The sequence below is a fragment of the Mytilus edulis genome, chromosome 1 (assembly GCF_963676685.1).
Source record: "Mytilus edulis chromosome 1, xbMytEdul2.2, whole genome shotgun sequence".
NCBI classification, from domain to species: domain Eukaryota; kingdom Metazoa; phylum Mollusca; class Bivalvia; order Mytilida; family Mytilidae; genus Mytilus; species Mytilus edulis.
The window spans coordinates 44,804,897-44,831,389 of NC_092344.1; the positions used below are offsets into that span (position 1 = coordinate 44,804,897).

The following is a 26,493-nucleotide window of genomic DNA, read 5'->3' on the forward strand; positions in this document are numbered from 1 at the left end:
ACACGTTAACATAACGTACAATAATTAGTTAAGGAAACCCATATATAACTTTCCTATACTTTCAAGTAAATTTAACAGTTTTATCATCTCATTCTAACTTCCAGTAAGTTTATTTAGCATATTCAACTTTCTCAATAGACATGTACAGTTACAGCAAATTCTGTTGTTTGATAAGAATTCACGTAAGTTATCTAAAACATCCACAGTGTTTTCTTGAGCAGTCGTTTAACATGTCTCAGTTGAATCGATATAATGGACAGGTTACCATTATGGTGTTTCCTTAAAGAAAATCATAATCAACCACACAACTTTTCCAGTAATGAGAACAACGACCACAAAAACTGCCAGGTCTTTTAAAGTTCTACAGATGCCCTCATCATTTGCATGACAGTTACAGTGTCAAAGTTTTACAATGTACTTTTGATTTTTGTCATTGATCCTACATATAAACAATGTTAATGTGACAATATAAAAGATAAATCTAAGTTGTGTTTGTTCTCCGAGGAGTATGGGTTTTAATGCTCTTTGATATGTTGAGTTCTATAAGACGTTATTCCAAAACGTTGAACATATACTAGACAAAAGTTTTCCAATAAAGGCATGTCGAGGTCACTAACAATAGGTACTATGCGTTCACCTAATTTAAGAATGTAATAAAACTAATTACAGTTAAAATATTTATTTTCTCAATCTTTAGCAGGGGCGTAGCTACCCGGAGGCACGACAGCACGTGCATCCACGTCGTTTTCACAGAAAAAAAAAGCAGAAGAGAGAGAGATGATTTGGTCAATCGGGATCGGAGACTGTTGGTGTCTTTTCTGTCTATCCCGGATATTAGTTTGACCAGAGACATATAATACAAGAGATTGGCAACTCGGCGAAATCCCGTAATATCACACGGCCACATTTAAACCTCGCGAGATCTTTTTGGGTAATAGAGTCTTTATCAAAGTATTAAAAGTACTCGAAGTAAGGGTGAATGTTTAAGCATAAATTAACTGTTTCGGTGTTAAATTTAACATAATTAATTAAATAATTTGAGTTCATGCATAAATATTTATTTCAATGTCATTTTAATTTTGATTTGTATTATTTGTATTATTGAAAAAGAGACATAATTTGATATTGAATTTATAAAAAAACGATATTAAATAGTTGACACTTAATAAATTGTATCAGAGTTCATTTTATTTGATAGTTTCGTAATGGGTTTCTATTTAATATACACCTGTGTCGGAGACATAATTTCACAGTGTGACATGTATATAAGGCTTGAATTATTCGATGGTCAGGTAAATCACAACCTGTTAAAACTGAAGAGTTTTATTTGACACCTGGTACACAAGAAGTTGTTACACCACAGGTGTCCACACTATTTCCGAAAATACTATTTACAAAATATATAAAATTAATTAATGTGTAGAAAAAAATAGTAGCTGCTTCCACATCGTTTCTTTCTAGCTACGCCCCTGTTTAGATTTTAAAATATCTTTAAAACCTTTTTACCTTAAATTAAGACAGTCATGTATAAGTTACATAAATTTATCAGAATCCTGTGGATGTAATAAGAGTTACACTAGTTACATACTAAGTAGATGGTGTTGAAGTGAAGTTGGTGTATATAATGAAATGTGTACTCAATACTATAAAACCAAAAAATGTAAAGCTTGCAAGTTGTAAATATGGTATAATTTTATAAAAAAATCGCAAAATACCCTGAACATTTCAACACTAAATGTTTGACAATTTAATAAACACACACTTCTTGTCCTAACTTTTTTAAGACTTCGACTTAAAACGGATCATAACTAAAATGTGGCTTAGAAATTATAAATCATGGGGGGGGGGGGATAAATTTATATCATTATTAGGCTTAATAGAATTGAATGAGATTGTTTTTGCGACAAAAAGTCATGAATTTGACATTAAGCATCAAAATTAAATCATAAATTATGACAATATGGCAACACGGACATCTGTCTGGCAGTCAATTCCTTCATCAACGAAAATAACTAGAGTCCAGCTCATATCATATCGATTATTTAATAAAACAGAAACACTCAAAATATGCATTAAAAAGGGAAACCATGTATATTATGCCAATCTATCGAAAAAGAAAACACTATCACGTTTTCTTCTTCTTCACAAAATGTACCTTGATGCACATCTAAGCATGACAATTCATTTATATTCATGTAAAAATCAACCCAATTCTAAAAAAAATGAATTATCATGGTTAAACAAGAGGTTTATGTGATTACGTATGAGGTATACTGATTGTCGTAAGGATGAACTTATAGCACGTTATGGTATAATAAGCTTTTTCCATGTTTTAACTATGCAACCTCGGATTTTATAAAAAGTCCACATTGAAGACTAGAAATAAAGTTTTACTAAAATAACAACAGCTCTCTCACAATGATGATTATATTTAAGATACTATACAACCTTCGGTTGATGGAGCTGTTTGACTTGTAATTCCTCTTTTAGCTGTTTAAACAGTTTATACAGTGTTGACTGTCCCTTTAGTATCTTTCGTTCTTCTTTTATAATCAAATCATAAAATAACGCATACAAAATATGTGCACTAAAACATTGGAATAATATAGCTTGATGGGAATATGACAGTTGTTATCCATTCGTTTGATAAGAGACTTTCCATTTTGAATTTTCCTCCGAGGTCGTTTTTTTTTAGATTTAACTTTTCAACTTTGGGAATAGAACAACTGTTATATATTGGGATTCAACCAAAAAGTTAAAAGCCGCAGGAAATAAATGTGAAAAAAAACCCCGTTAACATAATTAAAAGTACAATAATTACTTAAAGAAAACACTTATGTAATTTCCCTCTACTTTCTATAACAAAAGGAACCTATTTTCCCAAAAGGCATGTGTTACATTCTAGCACTATCAACATATCAATCTGTATATGTATATATAAATGCATAATTATTAGTTTCTGCGGAAGTTGAGCGATCGTTTTTCATCATCCAGTCAAAGGATTTCTATTTTTTCTTTTTCTTTTGAGTTGCGATTTTTGTCCAGTCCGTTTTCGAATGTTATCTCTTCTAAATCTTCCCCTTCTTTTTCTTTCCGGTACCGATTTTCATATCTTGAAGTCACCAGCTTTTTATAAAGATACACACGTAGTTTATATATGCCAAACAATAAGAAATGAGACAACGGAGTTGAAACAAATATAAATAATAACGACAGAACTGCAGTTGTTCCAGGTTTTGTCCAGTTTAAAAACTGATAGAGTATTTGTCCACTGGCCAGGTAATACATTACGTTAACAAAGATGTAAAAGATGGATGACAACACAGCCATATAAAAATGTTGAAATTTGATTGGTTTAGCCGATACCATTAAAAGCAGCAATATGTGGACAAGGTTTATCCCGTGCTTGTTTATGGTTGAGGCTTTTGTTGCTGAAAAATAATCATATTTCATTTTAGATTTTTCATTTACGAAATGATCCGACAAGGATCGAAATCATAGCACAGAAAGTCAATAAAAAAAGAATAAACATTGGCGTTTAAAAGCATAACGAAATAGATTTAATTAATAATAAAATGTGTTTGAAACATAATAATAATGTCTAACCATACTAAGACTCATAACGCACAATATATTTACTAAAATACCAATCGAGACACTGCTTGCAATGTAAAAGTATAATTTTACAAAACTTAGCTATATAAACGGATGTCACAGTGATGGAAGCTTGATATTTTTAAACGTTCAATTTTTATCATACACACAATTAACAATTACTGTATTGAATATAAACAAACGCAAATGTATTTTTTTTTATCTGTTTGGACCACGCAACAACGTGTACTGTACATAATGCAAAACCAAAGTATACCGCATCCGGAAACAACATCTGATATAGGAATCCGATTGTACAGTGTTTCGGTAGTTACAATATTTGAAAAGGAACTAATCACTTGCATGTTTCAAAATTAACAAAATCCTGTTTAGGTCCATTATGATTGCTCAGTAAATGTTTAGATCTTCCCTATTTGCATGTACTTTTTGTCCATTGTTCAGTCAAAATCAAATTGTTTCGACTCTTTATATACTAGTATTGTTTTTATGATTTTTCTGTGAACTACAGTTTTTGATAAAATTTAAAATAGGGTTTTCGGTTTAATCAAATCCGGCAAATTTGATTTTGATCGTAAAATTAATGATCCTAGTATATCAGTCTCTTAAAATCATAAACTACCTGATTTACTCTTTTTCTTTAAAATTTACGAATTTTTCCCGAATGATATTGACTGCAATGAGTCTAGATTTGTAAGCCGGGGATGCACATGTATGCTTAGCAGAATACACGTTCCCTGTATACATACGCTTGGTTTCGCTCCTTTTGGAGTTTATAAAATTCTACCAGTTCTTTTCTTAAATTGTATACTGCTCCTTCTTATCTACTTCTAATTTTGAATTCCAAAAACACGAAATATCAATTGGTATGAAAAACTGATGAAAAGGCATGATTTTAAGCATTTAAAAAAATATTCTACTTCTGTTATTAAAACTTATTATTGTTTGTCTATAGTTAGTTCTAACTTACATGAGGTATTTACTATCTATTATATCGTTTATACATTTGTACTTACATGTAGCTATCATAACCCAATAAAGAAGAGTAACCTGTACAGCTGCATGTCCACAGATGTTCAAAGTAATCCATTGTAGTTTAATATACCATGGCAAATATTTTATTGTACCTGAAAACGAATTTGAATATTTTTATATATAAATACAGATTAAACGTACAATTCTTTCATTTCATTTTTTTTCAGGAATTATTCATATTTAATTAGAGCAGAGTATTAATTTCATTCATTTATTTAACAAAATATCAACGATGATTCAGATGTGTTCTGGTCTTGGTTTGGGACTTTTCATTTGGAAAATCTGTTTTTCTGTACCATATTAGTTTTGCATATTTTTTTAATTTCAATCATAATTAAAGGAAAATCGTAAATTACTGTATAATAATCTCAACCGTGTCAACCTAATTTTAAGGTTTAAGATAAATGTATGGCTGAATTTCGTCCAATATTAAAAATATTGGATTATTGCGTATTAAAGGTATTGGCTTATTGCGTATTAAAGGTATTGGCTTATTGCGAATGTATTGGTGACCATTGGCATGAAATACGTTTAATAGAGTTAGAGTGGAGTCTTGAGAATTCATAACGCAAGTTAAGTACAGTCAAGTGATTATCAAAACCAAATAGTTTTAACAAGTGCTGATGACAAACGATAAGATGTAGTAACTTTAATTCAAACTTATAAATAGATTGACATAGTATACATATGAGGAATAGAATGGTTTTAGCCGCCTCTTTTAAAACATTTGTAGATGAAAATTAATGAATGAACGATTTGAAAAAAACGTCATATAGTAAAATAAGCATTAATACATGGCTTCAATATTTTGATTGAAAAATAGTCTTGACATTTTTTATTTTTGAAATAAATAGCATGTACTGTCCCAACATCTGCAAGTTCGTCGCCTTTGTATTTAGACCAGTGGATGTCAAATTTCCTCTTTCTGATAGAAAGCTGGCATTCGAATGCACCTGACTGCATTTTTGTTTGAAGTAGCGAAAAGAACAGTATTTGTCAGATTATTAAGACAAAAAAGTAAGCTTCCCTTATTAAAAAAGATACGGAAGTAAGCATAATTCATAAGTATATCTAAATGAATGCTAGTTACGCTCGGGCTTTCTATTGAAAAAGTAAATGACTGCATGTTTAAATCAGCATCCGAAAATCCAAATAGTTGCATTTAAAAGTTAGTAATTTTTCAAGGAAGGTCGTATTGGACTGTCTATAAATAAGAACAAGCGGAAAAGGTTATAGTCAGGAAACGTAATATAATTGCACAAAACAGCTGATTCGAATAAAAATGACCTTGAAAGGAAGTAAGCTTTCAATTAAGATTTTGAATTTGATACATGTACAATGTAGTGTGCATGCCATCAGGTGCACAGGAAATCCTATTTTGACGAGATTGTAAGTTCATTTCGTATGTTCCATATAACGCCAACCTTTTCTAAGTTTAGTCAAATATATAATTGATCGTGATCAATTATGAGTGGTCGTATTATAAAAACCAAAAAAATATATGGGACACCTCCGATTATCAGGATTTCCAAAATCAAACATCATGTGAATTTTTCAACAGATATTAGTATTGATATCAGCAAATCCTTTTCAATCTTAACGGATATCTCCTTTTTAGAGGCATTGATTTTTATTAATGGAAGTAAACTAAAATTATTCTATTTTTTTCACCAAATACTTTCTGTTGGTAGAAAATATTTCAATTATACATTCCTATTATTAATATACTAAACTTTAATACCTATGTTAAATGATTAATTTATAATTTGTAAGCCAGATCTAGTAAAAAGAAGTCAGTTTACCAGGTCTCAATTAAGGAAATTTGAAAAAAGTCTATATTTTATAATTTTTACCATCTTTTAATCATAACTTTTAAAAAGCCTCAGAGTCTCTATATTTTTTTCAAGAATATTAATTATTCTTCGACTTCTCTCAACGGGAAAAATATGTGACAAAGAATGTACCCTAAATTTAGAATATATATGTATACTGACTGACTTTAAAAACGCAACACTCATGTTGTTGATTATTTTTTACCAAATCTTGTTTGATTCTTATACAACTACTATTCATGCTTACCATACTTCTTTGTCTTTAGAAAAAATCAACGTCTGACTTACCTGTGGTTATTGAAATAACCGGATTTTTGAAGTCGCACGAATTTCCTAAAGCGAAATTCGGAACCCATAAAAGATTATTTTTCATTTTTTTTGCTTCTTTTGTTCTATCAATCCTTGGACACACTTAAATCAGTTAAAAAACGTGAACGTGCTGCAACCACACAGTTTGACTTCGGAAACTCGTCTTACTGTCCTTCCGACGACGATACTGGTAGACAGGATTTGTTGCTGACCATCAATAACCAGATCAACATGTAGTGAACATGCAACGTCAACAGAATTTGATTACACAACGGCATATGTGAGACATGTTTGCGGCAGCAACGCCAACTGCTAACCAAATTGCCGAATGCCTTTGCGCACAGATTCATGCCATAAATGTTTCCCATAAACTGAACTGCTCAAGAATCGACTGAAGAAAAACATTTAAAGCCCTAACGTTTCAACTGCATTATTGCCAAAACCTATTGTAATGGGTGGAACAAAGGCAAACTCAGAAGGTTTAAAACAGAACCCAAAACATGTCGAACAGAATTGGTTGACCTTTCTGACAATCCTTTCGGCGTTTGTTACAGGCAGTCATCGCTTTTGACGGTGACACATTCTTAAAAAAAAATTGTAAACAAATAATCTAGCGTTGCGTTTCTAAAGTCGGTCAGTATACAATCTAAATTGCAGTGTTTAACGTCATAACCAAACTCCTCTTACCATTTGCTATATCTGACCTCAAACAGCATACATATAGACAGCAAACAAAATCTATCAATGTCAAAAATGCCAAAGCCAGGTAACTTAGATTGGTCAAGAGCAGCATCCATTTACCAGGTGTATTAGTTAGACTCCAGTATGCTTCTATCAATATCCATATCAGATGATAGGCTAACCAAAGTGCTGCCCAAATAACGTATAAAATCTGTGGTCCATGCTGCAAAATACAATACATATTAGTAAGGAAATAACAGAGACAGTAAGTAACAAACTCTATCCAAGAGTGCATCAGCTTATTTAAGACGAGTGAGATGGTATAATACCTATATAAAGAAAAAGTATACTGAACGTGCTTTTAGCAACTAACACTTCGATGAGAAATTAAGAAAAAAAAATAATTAAGAAATTGATAAATTCAATTGAGGATGCTTCTAAAAAATAATTTATGAGAAGTTGTATAACAGATCGAATATCGAATGTTCTTGATATTTATGTAGACCGAGTTCATTTTAAGGGAATGTGAACTCTTGGACTTCGATAGTAAGAAGAAGTCTCCCAAGTATACAATAGAGTAAAAATGTTGTATTTCGAGTTGTAAATAAAGGCAACAGTAGTATACCGCTGTTCAAAACTCATAAATCCATGGACAAAAAACAAAATCGGGATAACAAACTAAAACCGAGGGAAACGCATTAAATATAAGAGGAGAACAACGACATAACACTAAAATGTAACACATATAGACAAAATCCCACGAGAAAAACAAATATAACATATATATATAACATCAAAACCAAATACATGAATTTGGGATAGACAAGTACCGTGACACGTCTTATCGCAATGTGAATTTACACTCAAATGAGTCACTGTGAAAAAAAAAGATTTTATGTCTTCGAAAAGCCAGATGTTTTCGTTTGAAAAAATAATATAATTGTACCCTTTTGATACCCTGCGAGGGGGACTAAAACGAAAGTCATTTTTTGAATGAACATATTCACAATATGTGCAATATCAAAGATTGGTCAAATATATACCAGAGTATTTACAAATTTTTTTTTTTTGAAAACATCTAGATACAAGTAATCGCATCTCTTTTTGGTTTGATCCTTGATATTCTTCGGGTACACATATACGAATGCTGCACATGCAGGACATCTTTCGCCTATTTCATCGGATTGAATTCATTCGGGTGTACCACATACTACATATTTGTTGTAGAGCATTGGACGATAGGATAATTACTAACAGCATTAGGTATAATATATATAGTCGGATAACTATTTAGTGTAATTTAAAAAGATCGAAATACATTTATCTCTTTAGAAGTGGGGATTTTATATAAACTATTAGTAAAAATAAACTTAATCCGCGTCAATCCTGTGGACAACTTGACCGAGAAAAGGGGCACGCGTATTACATGTATTGACCGTTAGTACAGTATATTATAAGTGAATAAGATAATCCGGATACATATGTCTCTCGAGGAGTTTCCTGTACTATTTATGTCATCACTTGAATGGGACAGATATTAAACTTATAAAGCTGGGTGGGTTATTTAAGACAAACTTTAAGGATGTTTATATTATTAATAAATATTCATCTTAAATGTAAAACCAAAGATGTGAAAATTACAATACTCTTTGCAAGTTGTTGTCCAAAAGTTTATAAATGCCCTTAACTAGATATCAAAAGCATATTTTTGTACGCATTGGTTTTGTTATTTCACACATTCATATTGTTCTAGTGTCATCTTGCTTACATCACGTAAAATATCTTGGTTTTATAGTGTCCTGCATTTAAAAATAACCCAAACTTTTTTTTCCGTAAAAAAGTAAGAATACGTAAAACTTATAAATATGAAAAATTTGTCGAATAAACTATTAAACATTCCGATATATTGTAAACAGAAGAAAAAACAGCAGTTGAAAAAACACTATGACAAAAAAGGATTGAACAAGAATCCAGACAAAACAAGCAAGAGTTAACTCAAGTGTTCTGATAGTTAATCAATTCCTGCTCCAATAGTTATCAAAAGTACCAGAATTATAATTTTATACGCCAGACGCGCGTTTCGTCTACACAAGACTCATCAGTGACGCTCAGATCAAAATAGTTAAAAAGCCAAACAAATACAATGTTGAAGAGCATTGAGGATCCAAAATTCCATCCAAAAAAAAAAAAGGGATCCAAAAGTGAACAAGTTACAACTATGAGATTGAGTATAGTATTCGATGATAATTCATCAACAAGAAAAGAAGGATGTGATTTTGGAGATGACAGTAGACTGGTTCTCTGTCCTTTATCTGTTTGGCTATGACTGTGATACCAGTATGTTGCAAGGGAGAGGACCAGCCTAGAGATGACAGTTGAAATATTTTGATGCATCATCTTTGACCCAGATATTCTGTTAAGATCTACAATGGAAGTATTATTACTTCCATGGATCTACCAAGTAGTTATAATAACATCTGGAAAGCTTATGAACAGCTCTAACGGCTTTATTGTAAGATGTAAACATAAAGCTCTAGAGTATCAACAGGATTGCTACGACTAAATGAAAAGTTCACAATGGGAAAATTAAAATAATACTTTGTAACCCATCATTTATTACTGTCGATATTTAGGTGGAAGTCAATGATTGAATTAAGCGGTCCTAGTTGTACCTGTTGTATCCCTAATTTTCAAGACTGGTGTGATATATACGATGAAAATGGGCTTGGCGGATATATGTTCACCTTTTATTGTATTTTCGAACTTAAATGTTCATCAAAAGTTAAATACAATCAACATTCGCGTGTATATGTTAACCTTTTAATGTATTTTCAAGCTTACTTGTTTATCAAAAGTTAGATACAATCAAATATTCGCGTAAGAAAAAAAAAAGTTCCCTCATATATAAGTTATTCTAAATTCTAATCAAATAGCGTGAGTCTCGTATAAAATCAAAGTATAAATAAATGTAATTAGGCTACGAAACATGTTTGAATTAAAATTAGATTGTGAAGTTTTTTGTTTATTTTCCGGAGTGAGTTCCTTGATCGTTAAAAAGCGAATAATCTCCAATTTGTTCATCTATCCATCCAAAACAAATTGTAATTATGGAATGACTGTAACATTTTTTCTGTCTATGAAGAAATAAAATTTAAATTTTATTTATTTAGTAAAAGAACATATTTAAAAGTTTTTGAAATAGATGGTCTTTTAGTTTTCAAATTAGTCTTAAATAAAAAAAAAATTCAAATGGTACAAATTACTATGTAGTAAATTTTGTTAAATTAATTTTCATGAACACGTAATACCTAACATACATGTAATTTTACAGAATAAATAAAAAAAAACTTATCGCTTTAGTTGAAACAAGGAAGTACTAAGTTGAAAAAGCTTGTATATATTATACTGGAAATAGTTTACGGAATCAAAACGAAGGTGTAGATGGGGTTTATAGAATAGTGAAAAAAGGACAAAACAATAAATATAGAGAATAATGAGGTGCAAAATGTAAATAATACAGAATAATTTCAGAAAATTTAAAGATAAATAGAGAAAATGACATCCACAATTCAAGAATACAGAAATGAGGGACCCGCACCCTCAACCCAACCCCCGTCTAGACCATCCTGATTTATACAAATGATATTAAGACCCTGCTCAAAATAATAGAATTTAAAAAAGAATATATTCAGTTATGGCTAGAATTAACCCCAAGATTTCAATGTTTGTTACCTAGCATGCTGGCTTTGAAATTAACCCATTTAAGAACCAAATTGCAGCTTTTTTTAAATGTTTCTTTTTATGATAAAGTTGAAATTCAATACCATATAGTGCCAAAAGTGAACCGTGTCCTTTGAATATTTTCCCTCTCATCCCTTTGGCAATGTGTTCATAGTAATTTCTAAGTACGCGGCCATTGAACTATTTTGTACTCTATTGTCTATCTACGTCTGAAGGTCAACAATATTTATTCCATTGATGATAATTATAGGGTACAATTTATTTACATACCAGTTTGTAATTTAATGATGTTACTAACACATCAAGAGGAGATCTAGACTTAAAACGAACAGTTTGTATAATCTATACAATGATTGATGTATGTGACGTGAAGGGTACTGACCATTGAGGTTACACCCTGCCCAATGTTAATTATAGTTTTATAGTATTTCGATGTATCATAAATTAACGCACAAAAACATTGAAGCATGCTAATGGCTCTGGTATTCGATCTAAATCACGTCATTTTCTTATAAAAATATAGAGATTTCATACCCACCGATCATCATAAATGGATGATGTAGAGCTAATTTAAAAGCGAAGAAACATTTATAGTCATGTGTTGTAAGTTGGTTATTTTGTCTTAAAATATGCAATACTCTATGCAATGAAGGGCCATAACCCATGAGAAAATCAACCTAAAAAAAGAGATGTTTGCGAAGGTTAATACAAATATATGACCTTCAACGATGTCCGAGCATACAACGACCTTCAATGGTGTGCAAGAATACAACGACCTTCGATGGTGTTAAAACATACATCGAACATCAAGAGTGTGCTAAGTATACAACGCATAGAGTGCTTTCTGGTAAATACTGAAGAAATAGTTTAAAATCTGGTTACGAGTTGTAATTGTAATAACAAAAATACCGGTCTCGTGGGTTAATTTAATACGGGGATGTCTATCAAAATCCTCGACTATATCAACCAACTGAACGAGTGAATTGTCATATTCCGTGCTTGGTAAATGCATTTTTCGAAGAAAAAAAACTTTAAGTGTTTGAAATTTTGCCTAAACCAAATAATTTTATGTCTCGTTTGAAATTTCCTTAATTTGATTTCAAATTTAGTTACAAAACATCAAAATATTAAAAAACATTGTTTAGCATGCTCTTTAGAGTTGCAGTATTTTAATGCCAACAGCCCAACCTGAAAATTTAGTCTATTATTAAATAATCTATGAAAGGGCTTTTTCAATGCAGTAAGCTTTCATAGGCATAAACAGATAATTAATATAGTATACTTAAAAGTATAGACTTTGGTATTACATCAATATGACAGCCACCCATGGCCAACGACTCACACTAAAAGATATGTTGAGGTCATTATACTGTCTTCACCAATCGCAGATCAATCATTTAGAACACTGGGCATAGAGTACAGACAGTCCACTATGCCCATTTCTAAAAGAGCCCGCGTCAAGAAAAGTTCTGAATATAGATTTATCAACAGAAAGAGCTGTCAATGTATACTAGTTCAGCGAAATAGACACTACACTAAACTACAAATCGTACAAATGAACGTCTCCTGGTGCGGGATATTCTCGCTGTGATGAAGTTCCATAGATGGATTTCGGCTGTTTTCTACTTATTGGTCGTTTTTTCGTCTCTTTGACATATTCCCCATTTCCATTCTCAATTTTAAAAATAAACATTACAATAAAAAAACCCACACATACACAAGAATAACAAAGGTTAGAGGTTCCTGATTTGGGACAGACGCATAAGTTCAACTGTGTTAAACATGTTTTGTTAGCAACCTCCTCAAATTACCCAAGCCAAAGTGGCAGAAACAAATGTAGCAAAACGCCAAGTAAAACTCAGTTCAAAAGAAATCCGAGTTCGACATATGAATATAAAAGAAATAATAAGAAAAATAAATTAACAAGGACAACTGGCAGTTACTGACTAGTTCTTTTTACTTTGAAAAACTTTTAAAGAAAAGTAAGCAAAATTTTGCATTTGAAACAAGCCCGAATTAAACAAAATTCGCAAATATATCGCTTATTTGTCATTTTGACTATTCTTTTAAGGAAAAGAAAGGGTATTGTGTATCAATTCACGAAACAAGTTCAGTAACCACAACCAGTGTGTAAGTCGTAATGACGAGTCTACAAAATCAAGACATACATTGTACATATAATTATCCTGAATTACTATATTGTAAACCCTTCAGAATATAAAATGAAAGATTTGATGTCTTTACGCAATGTTAAAGTCACTGCAAGCTCATTACGGCCCCATTATACACCATAAGATATAAATAGCAAAACTTAGAAACTTGTATATGTTGGGTGTCAAGGAATATCACTTATTTTTTTCTATTGTGATGGTGCGGTTTTTATTCTGCTTTATTAAAATATTTTAATTTTATCCCAATGTATCATACGTTTTGTCAGTCTGTATGATTGAATTATTGAGTAGTTATCATTCAAATATTTATGAACCTCAAAGAAACTTGAATATATCTATACACACCCCAAAAATTATTTTATCATACGATTTATTGTCTTGCATATTGCTTTTTGCGTAATTGGCCAATTTGAAGACGACTTCACAAAGTTGAACAAAACATGGAATGTTGTGTTTTATTGTGTTGTATTATATTATTTCATTGCAATTAAAAAATCATTGTAATCATTGTATGAATTTAGAACCCCACAAGGTTTCATAATTGGTCACAATTTTTTTTTCTATTTCCATGCAAAAGAAAGAGAAAAAAAAGTACAAAACACTTACATTATCTATTAAATTCAATGTATGTAATAGAAAGGAGTTAAAATTAAACTAATATTGAAGAATTTTTACAATAACGAAATTTCAAATACATAATAAACGCATAAAAAAAAAAAAATATCATTGTTTTTTTTTTTAATCAGGAAGATTTGATAACAATTAGGGAGCAACCATTTTACTTTTAGGGGGGTTAGTTTTTAGTCTGAGTCAGAAAAAAAATTTCGAGTTTCGCGTAAAAATATCTATACTATTAAACGAGAAGACCTCATTTTGTGTGTCGCTTCTCTTCCTTCCACAATAAATTAATCATCATGCCTCTGTGTCCTATAGGTACAATATAATTTTATATTGTCGCATTTGTCATCCATTCTTTTGACTCTTCAGTTTGGGTTATTTTGGGAGAAAAACGAAAAACTCTGCGTCCGGATATTTTTCCGTCATTGGACGAAATTTTAAGTCAGACTAGACATCCGGTTTGCGTTTTTTGTGTACTTTGTACATACCAAAGACTATGAATAACGTGTATTTGCTATCTGCTATCATTTTCAAGTTAACTATCCACGGCGGTCACTCAGTTTATTAAATAGAGAGGTTCTATATAATATGTCAATGACCGCCGTGGTTCGATTAGTAAATTGAGAGTTGATAGTGAAAGGCAAATTAATACACTTTATTTATAGTAATGTATGTTCATAATATACAGTTTATAACGCGTACATTATTGAAATCAATAGAAGAGTAATGATAGGAGTTTCTGAGGGAAAAAATTAGGAGCCGGACTAGAAAAACAATTGTCATGTCCCAAAGTACCTAAATCATTTGATACCTTTTCTGAAATTCTTCAGTCATAAAATCTCTTACAAAAATTCATCGGAATGAAGATGTGGTATGATTGCCAATGAGACAACTATCCACAAAAGACCAAAATGACACAGACATTAACAACTTTAGGTCACCGTACGGCCTTCAAAAATGAGCAAAGCACATACCGCATATATATAGTCAGCTATAAAAGGCCCCGATAAGACAATGTAAAACAATTCAAACGAGAAAACTAACGGCCTTATTTATGTAAAAAAAAATGACATTAACAACTATAGGTCACCGTACGGCCTTCAACAATGAGCAAAGCACATACCGCATATATATAGTCGGCTATAAAAGGCCCCGATAAGACAATGTAAAACAATTCAAACGAGAAAACTAACGGCCTTATTTATGTAAAAAAAAAAATGAACGAAAAACAAATCATGATGTAACACATAAACAAACGACAACAACTGAATTACAGGCTCCTGAATTGGGACAGGCACATACATAAATAATGTGGCGGGGTTAAACATGTTAGCGGGATCCCAACCCTTCCCTAACCTGGGACAGTGGTCTGTGCATCTCATGATAAACTAATCATTAGTAATTTGTTCAAATCTTGAAGAAGTCAAGTCATTGAATACCATGGATTTTGCTTAATATATATAATTAGCACAGTTTTGAAGATTTTTTAATATTTATTTTATTAAAGTTTCTGTTATGCAATTAAACAAGTCTGTGGGAAAATATGTGGGTTTTATTTCTATTAAACTTTTTGTGTTGCAAAATGTAAAGGATAATTACAATATTTTGATTTTTCTAACTGCATGAATTAAAAAAAGTTGCAACTTTTATTAAATATGAAACAAACAATATTTCAAGAGAAGCAACTTTCCAACTACATTTTTTTTATTGTAGATTTTTCCTGATTTCACAACTTTTGAAATCATAAAAATTGTCACTTTTATTAAAGATAATAATTCAAGAGAAACAATTCCCTAATTACATGTTGTTCAAATTGTTATAAAAGCACAAAGATTTAATTTGTTTATTTAACATTTTTATCTAAATTCACATTTCGCCTTAGTTCAATTCCCATCTGGCCTTAGTATATTTTTTGCCTTTTTTACCTGGAATTCACAGCTAAGGCGAAATGAGAACACACCAAAGTACATTAAATAGAGAGGGTCTATGTAATATATCAATGACCGCCGTGGATTGATTGGTTAACTGAGAATTGATAGTTAAAAGCAAACACACTTTATTTATAGTAATGTATGTTCATAACATACTAAACGTATGTTCATATTTAAATAAATAGAAAACAAAAAAATGGAAATTTTGGAAAAAGGAGAAGGGGTTAAAACAATCGTCCTGTCCCCAAGTACCTATAACTTTTAACAGCTTTCCTGAAATATTCTCCAGTCATTATTTTTTACAAAAATTCATCCTACAACACTTTACATACTTTACAACCACCCTTGGATGCCCGCGATTTCGCGGGTGTGTTCTAGCATTTATCATTCTTGCTTAAAGTATTTCAGTTTGGGTTATATTGGGAGGAAAACGAAAATAAATGCGTCTATATATTGTTTCCGTCATCGGACTGACTTTTTGAGAAATATAAAAGACTTCCGCTGTCCTTTAGGCCTGTTTTGAAATTAAACATAACTTGAACTTCGTACTGTATTTGACCTTTTTAACTTTTTTGGATTCGAGCGTCACTGATGAGTCTTTTGTGGACGAAACGCGCGTCTGGCGTATAAACAAAATTTAGTCCTGGTATCTATGATGAGTTTATTAAATTAGTACTCGAGAAAGAACAATTTTTTTTTGCGTTTTTCTATATATTATGATCATACATATACTATAGATAAAGCGGTCACTGAAATATTTCTGTATACTACATACACAGAGGCGGATTTAGGGGGGGGGGGGGCTAGGGGGGCAGGGGTCCGCCCCCTTTTTAAGAAAATAATTGGTTGCTTATATAAGGAATCACTGAATCGTGACTGGAGCGGGCCCCCTTTTAAGCAGTCAGTGGGCCCCCACTTATGAAAATTTCTGGATCCGCCACTGATACATATATAATATGAATAAATTGTATAAATTTGCTGTAATTTACTATAAATTAAAAAAGTTTACTGGGGTGACTTTTAACATATCAGTGACCGTTTTATATAGTAACTATAGTATATATATATGTATGTTCATAGTATACAGAAAAACAGAAAGAATAAAAATCGGTATTTGGAAAAAAGGGGGAGGGCAACAAAAAAAATGTGCCCAGTCCCCAAGTACCTTTGACTTTTGATACCTCTCCTGGAATTCTCCAGTTATAATTTTTTTAACAGTTTACATACACTCTATTTCCCCGCGATTTCGCGGGTGTGTTCTAGTTTAATATTTACTTTATCAACGCAGTCAATCAAATGTTTTTTTTCTTCTATATGTAACACTATAAGGTATAGGGAAAATAAGGGTTCAGAATTTTTTTTTTTGTCATCTACGTGACCAGAATATTTGTTTTCATTAATTTTGGAATCAACATAATTTGTTAGACCCTCCCCTTTACCCCCTGGACGTTAAATGATCGTTCCCTTATATATGATTTCGATTTTCTCGCAAATGCAATTCTTTCTTTGAATAATCAACAGATTTTATTTTATAGATACTTGACTCTGTTGATATTATTATAATTGTTACAGTTTTCAGAGATTTTTTATAGTCATGATATATATCTAGATAACAAATGGTAGTTCTTCTTCAGAAAACAGAGTAAACTTCAATTTGACAACAAATCAAAACAAACACTGGCCAATATGTTAAAAGGAACGACATAGTATCTTGAGGGGACATCATATTTCTTCTTCTTTCATGGCCGCATTCTGCCACCGTATTTATAAAAGAACATTCTATTATACATCAGTCAGACGTATTTTCATACAAATAAAAAATCATTTAAATTGCATGTGTGATATAAATTTTTGCAAATTTGTATAACAATATATCTAAGTATTATTATAAATTCATGTGAAAAGTGAAATATTTCTGAATAAAAATTCAAAAAAAGGCACTTACTTGTAAAGTTACGAAATCTTGGGGACGACTATAGGCTAGTCCGAATTCCTTCAACTTAAAATGTTCCTTCCAATGCATTGCAACACCTAAAGATCCATATAATATAACTGATACGGTTAACAGTACACCAAGTTAAAATGTAAATTTACCGGACATCAATGCTTGAAAATCTTCCGCCCTCACGTTTCATTTAATGATTCACTTAAAATTAACGACTGTCAATCAATCGTTTAAAATGAAATGGTTGAATAAAATAGGATCGACACATGAAATCGAATTGGATAGTTTTTGGGTTAAAGGCTATGCTATCTTTGGTTATTAAACCATTGATGAATCTATCAGAGTTGTATATATAACACACAAGTCATGATTAATCTTCTTTAATACATTGTATAATCTTACGATTTCACGGTAATGTACAAACTTAAGACAGCCATTGTCCCGACAGTTTAATGGCCTTAACAGTTTAAATTATCCTTAAGGTTTAAATGACATAAGATCAATAATTCCTTAAATAATCAAGTAATTCGACCTAATAGTTTATAACTATTAAGTAAGAGTAATATTTTTCATTTTAAAATATGTAATGACACATATTTACTGTTCTGCTTATGTATTCAGACAATTTGGACATTTATGATCATAAAGAACATATATATATATATATATGTCTATTTCCTGATTATTGTTTTGCATGACGTATGCGGTAACATATTTTTTTCCTAAATTGACAATCAAGAAAATGTACTCTGAAGTATCGAACATCGTTAACATTGTCCCTACACTATAGGATTTTATATTCCAATACAAGACTTTGCTTTCAGACAATTTCAGACAAAGCACGTCTTCGAATGACAAATTAAGTTAGTGTACACGTAGGTAAGACCATCAACCAAGCAATTTACTATGATTTGAAAGATTGAAAAGAGGAAGAGGTTGACCTTCTAAAATTATCCGTATTTCTTACCAATTTATTGTAAAATCAGTGATATTGTCAACCAATCGACCATCTCCTTTACCAAATAAACTATTGTTCAAATATCAATTGAAATAAACAAATTAAGAAAATATCATTGTATGACATTTACGAGAAATTTTGATATGCAACTCATGAATATTTGTTGATATAAAACAAAATGATATAATCACGAATGACAATTACTTATGATTTTCAGAATTAAAAAAGAATCCCGATGTTCTCCACAAAAGTTATTCGTAGTATACTTTACATCGTGGAAAATTGCAATGTTTTGGAGAAATTCAAAAATTATTAAATCTGTATATGAGTAACAAAATATTAAAATATAACATAACATTCTAATTGAGCATTTTAAGTGTCGGGGCATTTTAAGTTTGACCCTTCCAATAAATGTATCTTATACAATGAAAACCAGACCCTTTTTGTATAAAACATAAATAAGCTATTAAAATATCTACAGACCCCCAATATATATTTCATTTGCACACCGGTGCAGGACGGTTGCTCTTTTCAATAGGACATCTGGGCTTTTTCAAAGGACATTTGGGCTTTTTCTGCAAGACCTTTGTTCTATTTTAAACACTAAACTTGATACACCTGTTTATATAGACTAAGTTGAAGGATTGATGTTCGATTTTACTCATCAAAGAGATACAAAAAAAACTCCCAAAAACTGAATGTATTGAGAAAAAAGTATAAATAAAAGTATAAGGTTAAACAAATTTAATGGACATGCACAGTTGATAACAACGGGGAGGTGAATTGTATAGATATTTCAAAAAAGATAATGCACACATAATGTTGTTCATTGAAAAAACCCATGGGTGACTGGGGAATAGAAATATGGTCACTTGGTCTTCTTCCGACCGGCAGTAAAACGATTGCCAAAGTGGGGCGTCCGTTTGGCTGTGTGGCATGTTTAAAGTTTGCAGCCACGTCCGGTCAGAATGAGGATGTTAAATCCGATGCCTCGTATATAGAGAAATCTACAGTCTTTGCACATTAAGAACCCTTAAAATAATTCTTTGAGGGGTCCGTAGGTGGCCTGTTGCCAGGCAAATTTTTTGTCCCTATTCAATATACCCTCAATTTCAAGTGGCAGTAAAATTTCCCCGACCACCATCCCGGATGGCCTCTATTATTACAAGACATACCTTTTGTATTTATTGTTAACTTTTTCTCGTCCTGAACATGCATGAAATTTTTGCCACTGGGCCTTAAGCAACCAACAATCAATCAATCATCATCGTTGTAAGAAAATTTCGTAATTCATACCAAACATAAGCATGCATCTATGTATTTCTTTTTGTAACCTTCTGAATAGCTAAGTCTTATTCAATTACTTTATAGCTTGTTCTTATGTTACCCTTCCGGAGCACCTGAGATCACCCCTAGTTTTTGGTGGGGTTTTCTATGTTGTGTCGTGTGTACTATTGTTTTTCTGATTGTCTTTTTCATTTTTAGCCATGGCGTTGTCAGTTTGTTTTAGATTTATGAGTTTGACTGTCCCTTTGGTATCTTTCGTCCCTCTTTTATACTGTTACACCACTGTCACAGGTTAAAAGAGGGTTCGCCTTCAAACTAGTAAAACACCGCCATAGTCTGTATGTGCCTATCCCAAGTTAGAATCCTGTTATTAATTGAGTGGTTGTTGTTTTTTTTTTCTATTTATCGTAATTATTTGTCGTTAATTGTTTTGCATAGATGTTCTTTTGTTCTGCCGTTACACCACTGTCCAAGTTTTGCACCAAAACAATAGCTTAACCCGGCCACATTCTGTTTGTGCCTGGCCCAAGTCATTACCCTGTTATTCGGGTTTGTCGTTACTGTGTTATATATTTGTTTTTCGTACATTTATTTGAACATGAATTAGGCTGTAAGTTTTCTCCTTTAATTTTTTTTTTAAGCTGACTATGTCTTATGGGATTTGCTTATTATTGAAGGCCATACGGTGACGTATAGTTGTTAATTTCTATGTCATTTGGTTTTTGTGGAAGTTGTCAACTTGGCAATCATATCACATCTTCTTTTTAGAATTAATTGCATAACAGTGTGGTCGACAGTAAAACGTTTGTAGGTTGTAACTTGTTTGTCAACGGCTATGATTTTATGCTCACCCAGTCTGTCAGAGGCCTTCCAGTGGGGATTGAAATATTCACTTGTTACACATTCCGATACATAAAATGAAACTTTCTTTTTACAAAGCTTGAAAGGAATTTGTTTTCAATATTTATTATAATCATCACATACAACCGTGTCATTTATAAGAATAATAATGTTCAGAGATGATATTATTTAAAAATAATAAAAAAACAGGTTTATCCATTGTAAAAAAAACTATTAAGTTGATGGGGTTAATTCACAAAATATCTCATTGATTAAGAGCACAACTACTTCTACGGTGTGATCATTTAAGAATGGCCTACTATTTATTCAATGCGTATACATGTGGGTTTTGTTTGTGAAGAGTTCTGGATAATTAAAAAATCATTTGATTTCTTTGTTTAATACCATAAAACGATTCATTCTTTCAGATATTTGTCACTTTGCCTTATCTTCAAGTCCAACACAATTTCTCACGTTTCTTACAAAACTTATATTCTTGTGATGTATTCTTTTGTTGAAAAACAAATGTATAGATATAGATAGATATAGGAAGATGTGGTATGAGTGCCAATGAGACAACTCTCCTCCCAAGTAATAATTCATAAACGTAAACCATTATAGGTCAAGGTACGACCTGCAACACGGAGCCTTGGCTCACACCGAACAGCAAGTTATATATAGAGGGCCCCAAAACTACTAGTGTAAAACCATTCAAACGGGAAAACCAACGAGAAACGAAAAACACATATGAACTACATAAACAGACGACATCATGCATTGTAACTTTTAAAGTCAATTAAGTAAAAAAAATAATCTGAAAGAACGTACGATATCATATTAGGAAAATTGATGGTCAAACCATAACAAAAAATCAAGTAAAGAATTTTAAGTATTCAACCTTTATAGCTTGCTGTTCGGTGTGAGCCAAGACTCCGTGTTGAAGGCCATTTAATTTTTTATTTATTTTCAAATTACAAAGGTTATTCCTGATTAGTATTTTTAATTATTTTATTTAGGCGTTTAGAACCTTTGGTGACCTCACAGTTTAAATTTCTATGATAAGTACGTCGTGAGCAGTGGGCATTACAGACGAACGTTCACCTAAATTTCCCCAGTCAATGAATGGCCATAGCTACACTGTTATGAATTTCATTCTATATCTAATATTTTCTATTAGCTTGATAGATAAAGTCAATAACACGTAGTCTTTTTTTTGTTGTGATGATGTAAAAGTACTATGTAACGTCCACTTAGTGTATTTGTGAGATGCAATTCTGCTTTTGTATCAAACTGATAAGTTAAGCCCGTTTCAGCTGATTTTTAGCTCACCTGGCCCAAAGGGCCAAGTGAGCTTTTCTCATCACTTAGCGTCCGTCGTCCGTCGTCGTCGTCGTCGTCCGTCGTTAACTTTTACAAAAATCTTCTCCTCTGAAACTACTGGGCCAAATTAAACTAAACTTGGCCACAATCATCATTGGGGTATCTAGTTTAAAAAAATGTGTAGCGTTACCCGGCCAACCAACCAAGATGGCCGCCATGGCTAAAAATAGAACATAGGGGTAAAATGCAGTTTTTGGCTTATAACTCATAGACCAAAGCATTTAAAGTAAATCTGACAAGGAGTAAAATTGTTTGTCAGGTCAAGATCTATCTGCCCTCAATTTTCAGATGAATCCGACAACCCGTTGTTGGGTTGCTGCCCCTGAATTGGTAATTTTAGGGAATTTTTGCTGTTTTTGGTTATTATCCTGAATATTATTATAGATAGAGATAAACTGTAAACAGCAATAATGTTCAGCAAAGTAAGATTTACAAATACGTCAACATGACCAAAATGGTCAGTTGACCCCTTTAGGAGTTATTGCCCTTTATAGTCAATTTTTAACCATTTTTCGTAAATCTTAGTAATCTTTTACAAAAATCTTCTCCTCTGAAACTACTGGGCCAAATTAATCCAAACTTGGCCACAATCATCTTTGGGGTATCTAGTTTATAAAAATGTGTCCGGTGACCCGGCCATCCAACCAAGATGGGCGCCATGGCTAAAAATAGAACATAGGGGTAAAATGTAGTTTTTGGCTTATAACTCAAAAACCAAAGCATTTTAAGAGCAAATCTGACATTGGGTAAAATTGTTTATTAGGTCAAATCTATCTGCCCTCAAATTTTCAGATGAATCGGACAACCCGTTGTTGGGTTGCTGCCCCTAAATTGGTAATTTTAAGGAAATTTTACTGTTTTGGGTTATTATCTGGAATATTATTATAGATAGAGATAAACTTTAAACAGCAATAATGTACAGCAAAGTAAGATTTACAAATAAGTCAACATGACTGAAATGGTCAATTGACCCCCTAAGGAGTTATTGTCCTTTATAGTCAATTTTTAACAATTTTTATAAAATTTGTAAATTTTTACTAACATTTTCCACTGAAACTACTGGGCCAAGTTCATTATAGATAGAGATAACTGTAAGCATCAAGAATGTTCAGTAAAGTAAGACGTACAAACACATCACCATCACCAAAACACAATTTTGTCATGAATCCATCTGCTTTCTTTGTTTAATATTCACATAGACCAAGGTGAGCGACACAGGCTCTTTAGAGCCTCTAGTTATAGTAATCATTGGTGGCCTTGGGCTGTTTCTGATCTTTTGTCTCATTGTTGTCTCTTTGAAACATTCCTCATTTCCATTCTCAATTTTGTTGTAATTATGTTGTACTATTACACAACTGTTTGTGTCGAGGGGAGAGTGGTACTTGCGCCTTTTAACTAGTTTAACGCATCCACATTATTTATGTGTCTGTTCAAAGTGTGAAGTTGTGGATGAGGGTTTACAGAATGGAGAATAAAGGGCAAAAATATAAAAAATAGGGAAAATGGACTAAAAAAATAAGAACAAAGAATAATGATCTTCTACAAAATATAGAATAATTGGCAAAAGGTAAAAGGAATAGAGAAAATGACCTAAAAACTATAGAAAGGAAAGACACCCCTCTCCATACCCTCTCGTTTACAACAGGCGACTTTATTACCTCAAGATTTTCTCATTTTTCTTTTTGCAAAATGTGTTTTCCAATAATCATCAATTTTAAACAGGATTAGAAGTATTTTTGTTGTTGCAAACGATGTAGATCATGATGACTATACAACAAGATAAAAGTTAACAATATTTATCAAATACTCAGTAGTATATACATTATCATTTATCTTAAATGTAATTTAACTAGTTTCTGTGCCGTCGTATTTTATACCATTTGATTTTTTAAATAACATATTTCACGTGTCAATGCTCTAAGATCTAAACTGATTATGCAACTATGACTTAAATATTTCATCATATACACATCTAAAAAATGTTACCCATCATACATAAACAAAAACGTCCATTTTGTCAACATAGATACATGTCATAAAATAATTTGTTTGTTGAAGCTCATATAAACTTTGATCTGAACTTTGATGCTAATGCGATTTTGTCTTTTTGTTATGATGAGTTAACATTGTTAACCTACTTTAGGGGTATTTGTTTAATTCCTATACAATCTGCAACATTTATAAAACGTATCTCATAACTCCAAGTTTTGAAATTTGAACCTGTACCACGTTCAGTTGAAACAGGGCACTTCATTGGATTTGTTAGTCACATATGATCTAAAGAGTGGACTCATTGAGATTTATCGCCTTTTTTCACATTTATAAAGTGGAACTTTTCAATGTGGAGGGATAAAATGTCATGCATTGCTTTGCACACTGTTTAAATAATAACTCATCAAAGAGACAACATATATATACAGCTTTCTTTTTTCTCGTCATTGTTCAAGCTGTTGACGCAATGATCTGGTATACAGATGGGACACAGTTTACTCGACCTGCTAAGATCTGTCACCCTGCAAAGATCAAGAAAGATTAATAGATATTCATAGACAAAGCATTTACAGATCTTTACACTGCCATAAGTGTGTCTCATTTATGTTAGCTCGATATATTGCAATACATGCATTTTACCATTATTTTCATATTTGACCAGATTTGTTGATTGACTAAGAAAACCCCACAAAAACTGTATACTACATACCATAAGGATTACCCACCACAAGTTTAGGTTCCGTAGTTTCAAAGAAAATATCTGTGAAAATGACGACAACAGACGCCAAGTGTGTTGGCAATAGATACATGTCTTTACGGCCCTATGTGTTATATATAACGGTCTTTCTATATCTAAATATAAAGATAGGGTAATACCCATTGAATTCCTTTCTGCAGTCAATATATAAGGAGGATTAATTTTGTGGTGTGTTTGACCAATGCGACGATCGTTACAAGATATTAAGGACTATGTTAGTTTGGTATACTATTCTCCACCCCCACCCTTACTCCTTTTATATGTTACAGTAACCTTATCGTTTCTATCGGTTTGTGTATGGTAAAAAATGATTCACTCATGTATGGCTATTGTATATATTTATGTTGAACACGTTAAATTAAACACTGGTATTAAAGAGATAATAGTAACTGCAATTACGATTATCCCAATATGGCGACGGTAGATATAGGTAAAATCTTTACACTCATTTTTCTTAAATGTAGCATGCTTTTGTCAATAGTTACTCAGCTGCAAGGTTTATCCATACCAGTACATCATATTTGAATCGTAAAGGTGCACTGGATTAGTCTAAGCGCTTTGAAAATTGCCGTCGAAAAATTCGGGATGATAATCGTAACTCGGAAAAAAAGATAATCGTAATTATGGTATTTAAAAATGGGAAGATAATCGTAACTGGAAAGTGTTTTATTGATATTGACACTTAAAACATATATCTAATAGCATATAATGAAGTTATGTCGATGAATTATTTACGAAACGTTCCAACATCTTATGACATTTTTTTATGCATATATTATTAACAGTTCTTAGGAAAACAGCTACATATGTGTATTAATTTATGTTTTTTGATTGAGTTAAGTCTGCCAATTGATATTTTAACGTGTGTTTTTCTATGTTGTGATGTTATGCTATTGTGTTTTTACACTAGTAATTTTGGGGCCCTTTATAGCTTGTTGTTCGGTGTGAGCCAAGGCTCCGTGTTGAAGGCCGTACATTGACCTATAATGGTTTACCTTTTTATAAATTGTTATTTGGATAGAGAGTTGCATGTCTCATTGGCACTCACACCACATCTTCCTATATCTACATACTAGTATATCATAAAATTTAGTTTTTTTAATAAATAATGCCGTTAGTTTTCTCGTCTAAAGTGTTTTACATTGTCATTTCGGAGCCTTTTATAGCTGTCTATGCCGTATGGTCTTTGCTCATTGTTGAAGGCCGTACGGTGACCCATTTTTGTTAATATCTGAGTCATGTTGGTCTCTTGTGGAAAGTTGTCTCGTTGTTAATCATACCATATTTTTTTTTTGCATTTTAGCTATAGTACTTCATGACTGTCACTGAAATTTCGATATCTCAGAAAATAACTATAAACAACACAAATTTAATTTTGAATTATAACAATATGACATCCTTTAA

The 26,493-nt window shown here is 31.9% G+C and overlaps 1 protein-coding gene across 1 annotated transcript; it reads right to left on the reverse strand.

Annotated features, from left to right (window-relative positions):
* Positions 1–1,698: 1,698 nt before the first annotated feature.
* On the reverse strand, positions 1,699–18,503 carry LOC139483293 (protein rolling stone-like). The gene is made up of 4 exons (XM_071267326.1): positions 17,876–18,503; positions 7,476–7,692; positions 4,629–4,739; positions 1,699–3,431 (listed from the first exon to the last, which is right to left on the reverse strand). Exons 1-4 carry the CDS (start codon positions 17,951–17,953, stop codon positions 2,995–2,997), a joined length of 843 nt encoding a protein of 280 aa, XP_071123427.1. The 5' UTR covers positions 17,954–18,503; the 3' UTR covers positions 1,699–2,994.
* Positions 18,504–26,493: the final 7,990 nt, after the last annotated feature.

Excerpts from the sequence above, each read along its gene's own strand:
- LOC139483293 (XM_071267326.1), bottom strand. The coding sequence starts at position 17,953 with ATGCATTGGAAGGAACATTTTAAGTTGAAGGAATTCGGACTAGCCTAT. Across the intron at positions 7,693-17,875 it reads AAGATTTCGTAACTTTACAA|CATGGACCACAGATTTTATA; the intron begins GTAAGTGCCTTT and ends TGTATTTTGCAG. Across the intron at positions 3,432-4,628 it reads TTGGGTTATGATAGCTACAT|CAACAAAAGCCTCAACCATA; the intron begins GTAAGTACAAAT and ends ATTATTTTTCAG.